We start from the raw sequence: 6,699 nt of genomic DNA, 5'->3' as shown, positions 1-6,699 counted from the left end.
GGAGGGGTCCCCCGAGTGGGGCCCGCACACCACGTCTCTCTCCTTCGTCCCGTTCACCAGCACGGCCTTCCCGGCCCGGGCGCAGCTGAGGCCAATGGAGAGAGTCCCGATCAGTAACTCAGGTCCAGATCATGCCAGTGAGACACATCGCCCTCCCCACCCCATCAAGCAACCTCTCACAAAGACGTGTGAGTCTGGGTTCATGGGGATTTCGTAAAATATGTTTTTATTGATCAGAGAGAGAGAGAGCGAGAGAGGAAGAGAGAGAGAGAGACATAAATGTGAGAGTGAAACATCCATGGCTTCCTCCTACGGGACATTGAGCCCACAACCCAGGCCTGTGCCCAGACCGGGAATCGAACCTGTGGCCTTTCCGCACACACGATGATGCCCAACCAACTGAGCCACACTGGCCAGGGCCATGCCAGGTGTTAAGGGGAGCACGCACGCGTGGACATCACTCTCCGTGCTGGGCACTGCCCACGGGAAGGCGTGCTGATTGGCGAGGGAGGGTACGAGGCAGCGAGAGACGGGAAGGACCCAGAAGGAACGGGGCGGGCAGGGGCCGGCAGTCAACTCTGACCTGGAGGCTCGGCTTCATTTCCCGGGAAAACGCCCGCTTTGCAGAGCCAGGCGCTCCTCCCCGTGCCGTTCCCGCCCTGCCTGGTGGGACGGTGTTCCGTGCCTACACTCGGTCGATTTCAAAAAGCTCAGTGAGTCTGGCCGGTGTGGCTCAGTGGTGGAGTGTCAGCCTGGGAGCCAGGAGGCCACGGTTCGATTCCCAGTCAGGGCACATTCCCGGTTACGGCTCCATCCCCAGCGGGGGGCGTGCGGGAGGCAGCCGAGCGATGTTGATGTTTCTCTCTCATGGATGTTCCTATCTCTGGCTCCCTCCCTCTCTCTCTAACGTCAATAAAAACTTCCTTTTTTAAAGCTTCCGTGGTAACATTCTTTGTCTTTAAGAAAATTAGCCCGGGCTCCTCACGGCGTGAGCAAAGGGAAGTTATACGTACTCGGTCCAGGGCCGGCAGGCGCCCAGCTTCTGGTCGTTAAATGTCCCGGGGTCACAGTCTTTGCAGCCTGGCATAGGAATTATAAAAAGCAAAAATCAGAAAGGAAGGATCTCCACCGTTTCGTAACTTTCCCCGCGATGGCCATACTCCATAATAAAGCCGCAAACTTCAGTCAGTCTACACAGATCGTTCAAGGACTCTTGAGACCAAACCCTGAGATGAATCAACCAAAGTCTGAAGCTCCCGGCCCTGGTGAATAACAAATGGGCTTTCAAACAGTTGGCAAATATCCTACACTTGACGCAGCGGTTCATTGCTTGTAGCTTTAAGGGTCTACAGATGTACGCTTGATTTTACATTCCGAAGGCCCAGCCTGCGCCTGCTGTATGTTATCTTTATTTTGGCTTATTAGGAGTGTGGGATTTTTTTTTCAATTTAATTGAATTTATTGGAGTGAGGGTGGTTAATAAAATTGTATAGGTTTCAACTGTATAATCCTATGTAATAAAAGCCTAATATGCTAAGTGTCCGGTCAGTCGATCAGCCGTTCAGCCAATCAAAGTGTAATATACCAGGTTACTGGTTATGTTCATTAAGTCTTATATTTGAAAAAAAACCATAGCTTTTCTAATCTCTAAATGATACTTTTCATTAATCTATTACTTTAATTCTAAGTTGCATTAATTTTTCACATATTTAAAATTGACATGTACATTTAATGTGAAAATTTGTCTTCTTTCCAAAAATGTTTCCAAAATATTAATAATGCATCTTAGAATTGCTTGGGTCCTAGGATTTAGGAACTGCATTATTAAAAAGATGTGCTATTTTCACATAATACTTTACATAATTTTATATTAAATATTGGATTGAGTCACTGAGGGGGCCAAAATAATTATTTAATATCTGCAGTACCAATATAAATTACTTTGATCTTGAAAGTTCCACATAAAAATCAACATAGTATTTCTTGAAAGTGCAATCCTTAAGGATCCTGCTTTCAAGTAAAAAAAAGGCTCTATTGGTAATTTAAAACAGTAAATTGTTTTGTTAATTACAACTATAGTTATCTGACTTTTAAAGAGCTCAAGGCTCATTTTATTCTCAATTTTGTTTAAATGTACAATGAGAAATCATTGGACTCATCCTATATAATAAAAGGCTAACATGCAAATTGACCAAACGGCAGAACGACTGGTCACTATGACGCACATTGACCACCAGGGGGCAGATACTGAATGCAGAAGCTGCCCCCTGGTGGTCAGTGCACTCCCACAGGGGGAGCGCTACTCAGCCAGAAGACAGGCTCAAGGCTGGCAAGCACAATGGCGGTAGCGGGATGTCTAATAGCTGTCGGACATCCCCCGAGGGCGCCTGGACTGCGAGAGGGCACAGGCCGGGCTGAGAGACCCCCCATCCCCCTGAGTGTACAAACTTTTGTGCACTGGGCCTCCTGAAATTATATATATATATATATATATATATAATCTTTTTAAAATGTTCCCAATGATCTTAAAGGATAAAGTCCACCTTTGAATCCCAATAGAAGATATTTTTACATTTTGCTGATGAAAATTTTCTCTCTGGTCAAATGCGTGTTTCCTCTGACATTTAAAAAGCTCAATCCACACGTCATTGCTGTGGCCGTGAATTATTTTCCTGGGCCTGCCTATGGGCTGGGGACCCCGCCCCTCGGACCCCTGACCTTTGGGAGGCCAGCCCCCTAGGGAATACATCTGGGGGGGCGGTGCCCCCGCCCGTCTCCGAGTGAAGCCATCCCCGAGGTCCTACCTTCGCAGCGCCGGCACAGGTTGCAGGCCTCCTGTCCAGGGCTGCGGGAGAAGCTATCGGAGGGACAGGGGATGCACGTCGGCGTCTTGGTTTTCCCACAGAAAGTACCTGCGCGGGCAGGGCACAGCTGTGTGTGATTGACAATGGCTACCGTCGCCGGCCGCGTTGTGATGTCCACAAGAAAACTAGAATCCGAAACACTAATTCGCTTTCCAGGTGCCACAGTGATTGGCTTTATTTGCTGATTAGCTTCTTAAAAGTATAATGGGGGTGGGGGGGGCCTGGCTGGTGTGGCTCAGTGGATAGAGCATCGGCCTGTGGAATGAAGGGTCCCGGGTTCGATTCCAGTCAAGGGCACCTGCCCGGGTTGTGGGCTCGATCCCCAGTAGGGGGCGTGCAGGAGGCAGCCAATCAGTGATTCTCTCTCATCATTGTTGTTTGTATCTCTCTCTCCCTCTCCCTTCCTCTCTGAAATCAATAAAAATATATATATTTTTAAAGTCTACATGTGGGCCCTGGGCCAGGGGCTCAGCTGGCTGGAGTGTCAGCTCAGACCCCGAAAGGTTGCAGGTTCCACAGATGTTTCCTCCCCCCCCCCTTCCCTTCTCTCTAAAATCAATAAACACATCCTCGAGTGAGGATTGAAAAAACATTTTTAAGTACAAATTTGCAAGATTGCCCTCAACATAATCACAGAAATAAGAATAACAAAGTGTAGGTATTGCAACAAATAAGTCAACAGAAAGAAAATAGTTCCCTCTATCTATTGAATAAAACAGAATGATTTCTCTGGATTGATCCAGGAGATCAGTATGATAGGGTTCAGGGGGAGATCAGCATCCTTCACTGATACCTGTGCCTGCCTTCCCCCACTCTGCCCCCCCCACACAGACACACACACACACACACACAGACAGACACACAAACACACACAGAGACACACAGAGACACACAGAGACACACAGAGACACACAGAGACACACAGAGACACACAGAGACACACAGAGACACACAGAGACACACAGAGACACACAGAGACACACAGAGACACACAGAGACACACAGAGACACACAGAGACACACAGAGACACACAGAGACACACAGAGACACACAGAGACACACAGAGACACACAGAGACACACAGAGACACACAGAGACACACAGAGACACACAGAGACACACAGAGACACACAGAGACACACAGAGACACACAGAGACACACAGAGACACACAGAGACACACAGAGACACACAGAGACACACAGAGACACACAGAGACACACAGAGACACACAGAGACACACAGAGACACACAGAGACACACAGAGACACACAGAGACACACAGAGACACACAGAGACACACAGAGACACACAGAGACACACAGAGACACACAGAGACACACAGAGACACACAGAGACACACAGAGACACACAGAGACACACAGAGACACACAGAGACACACAGAGACACACAGAGACACACAGAGACACACAGAGACACACAGAGACACACAGAGACACACAGAGACACACAGAGACACACAGAGACACACAGAGACACACAGAGACACACAGAGACACACAGAGACACACAGAGACACACAGAGACACACAGAGACACACAGAGACACACAGAGACACACAGAGACACACAGAGACACACAGAGACACACAGAGACACACAGAGACACACAGAGACACACAGAGACACACAGAGACACACAGAGACACACAGAGACACACAGAGACACACAGAGACACACAGAGACACACAGAGACACACAGAGACACACAGAGACACACAGAGACACACAGAGACACACAGAGACACACAGAGACACACAGAGACACACACAGACACAGAGACACACACGCAGACACACAGACACACACACACATAGATACACACACAGACACACAGAGAGAGACACAGACACACACAGAGACACACACACAAACACACAGAGATACCCACACAGACACACACAGAGAGACACACACAGACACACAGACACACAGACACACGCACACACCCTCCGCCCGCCTCCTCCTTGCTCCCTGCTGTGCCCCAGGTGGAGCCAGGGCCTCCCCCACAGCTGCCTTTCCCGGAGGCTGGCCGGTGCCTGCCCTCTGTAACCCTCCTGGGTCCTCCCAGCAGCGCTGTGCACCACGTTCTCGTTACCCCTGAGGACACGGCGGGGCAGGGGGCATGGCTTTGTGCACACGGCTAAGACGCCGCCTCCAAGAAGTACTTGTCGGTGACCGTGTACAAGGCCATTCAAGCAGCGCTCCTGGGCCCTGACCCTGCGACCGCCCGCGCCCCGTTCCAGCACCACACGCACACGGGCACTGGGTCCTCACCCGCTGGGCAGTCCCTGCAGGAGCCCTGCCCTGGTCGCACCCGCTCCACACTCACGACCAGCAGCACCGCGGCCAGGAGCCCGTAGCGCCCACTTCCCATGAGGAGGTCTGGGTCCTGCACGGAGATGAGCAGCAAAGCAGACTCCGGAGCCTGGGCATCCAAGTCGCCGTTCCCGAGTGCGCCCTGCGAAAAGGGGCCGGGCGCAGGGATGGGGAGAGTTCTCCTGTCCGGGGCAAGGTTCCCGCCACCGCCATCCAGTCCCACCGGAACCGGAGTTTCCAGGGAAATCGGGACGGGAAAGGGAGGAAGTTCACGGGAACGTCTCTGGGGGGCCCAGGTAACTACACGCATAGCTCCGTGCACGCCTGCCTCGGCCTGGGGGGCCCTGCCCGGCCAGTTCCCCCAAAACACAGAAGTCATCACAGCAGGAACTTTTGGGGACTTTCTTGGCTACTCAGCGCCCCGATTTCAACAATGCCAGTTGCCTGCGGCCCCTGGACCCTGAGAATCTGCCGGGACAGCTAACTGTTCAGCTGGACGAGAAGATATTCCGTTATCACCGTTTGTATGAACAGCACGTGGACATTTCAACCACCGGTTGCTGAAACGTTGCCATACCTCCCTGCTCAACGCCCCATCGCATGCAAACTTTTAAACTTTTCAATTGCACTTGACATTCAATGCTCTGTTAGTTTCAGGTGTGCAACACAGTGGGTGGACGTTCATACAACTCACAGAGCGATCCCCCCGTAAGCTGGTCCCACCCACCCGGCATCTTACACCATTATCACCAAGCGATTGACTATCTTTGCTCTGCTGTGCACAGCTTCTTAACAGATGTAGCTGCTCATTTTGAGATTTGAAGCTCAGATCGGAACAAAACTAAGGAGAACAGAGAGCAGCTCCTTCGAGATTTGTATTTGATCTTTGTTTTATGAGCTATGCAGAGAGGATGTTAGCCGGTAGAAGGGGGGACAGTCTAGGAATGTTACCAAGTAAAGGGAGCCTCTATCCTCTCCCCAGCCAGAGCCCCCGTCTGCCCCGCTCGGACCAACCTTGAGCTCGCCCGCCGGGGCTGAGGAACTTTCCGGGACTCGGTCTTGGGAGCAGCGAGCTGTGAGGAGGAGGGAGGCTGACAGGTTAGAGTCACACACAGGGCGCTGGAGTGACTCAGCCGGGCGGGGCCTCGCGGGAAATCCCCGCCCCGCTCTGCGGGGAGCAGGCTGGGTGTGTGTTGACCCCAAACCCCTCAAACGAAGGCATTTTGAGCACTTCTTGGAAGCATCTCTCTGCTGGAGGCATTTGCGAGGTGACTTTGGTGAAGAGATTTTGTCACTTTCTGTAATTCTTCGAAATGAGAGGAGGGATGAAACCGGCCTCAGAATAAGGGCCGGCCCTTGTGCAACGCGCTGCCTCCTCCCTCTAGTCCAGCGGTTCTCAACCTGTGGGTCGCGACCCCTGTGGGGGTCCAAGGGCCCTTTCACAGGGGTCACCTAAGACCATCGGAAAACACATATATAATTACATATTGTT

The 6,699-nt window shown here is 51.4% G+C and overlaps 1 protein-coding gene across 1 annotated transcript in view; it reads right to left on the bottom strand.

The window, feature by feature from the left end:
- Positions 1-5,341, bottom strand: part of TNFRSF9 (tumor necrosis factor receptor superfamily member 9) — a 13,316-nt gene extending 7,975 nt beyond the window's left edge. Inside the window, exons 1-4 of the mRNA XM_015565946.1 lie at positions 5,166-5,341; positions 2,805-2,912; positions 1,014-1,080; positions 4-85 (exon numbers count right to left, since the gene is read on the bottom strand). Coding sequence (XP_015421432.1) covers positions 4-85; positions 1,014-1,080; positions 2,805-2,912; positions 5,166-5,265 — 357 coding nt within the window. The 5' untranslated portion in view covers positions 5,266-5,341. The remainder of the gene's footprint in view (positions 1-3; positions 86-1,013; positions 1,081-2,804; positions 2,913-5,165) is intronic.
- Positions 5,342-6,699: the final 1,358 nt, after the last annotated feature.

The sequence above is a fragment of the Myotis davidii genome, unplaced genomic scaffold (assembly GCF_000327345.1).
Source record: "Myotis davidii unplaced genomic scaffold, ASM32734v1 scaffold299, whole genome shotgun sequence".
NCBI classification, from domain to species: domain Eukaryota; kingdom Metazoa; phylum Chordata; class Mammalia; order Chiroptera; family Vespertilionidae; genus Myotis; species Myotis davidii.
Note: the sequence above shows the minus strand (reverse complement) of the source record. Positions and strands in the feature narration are given on the sequence as shown.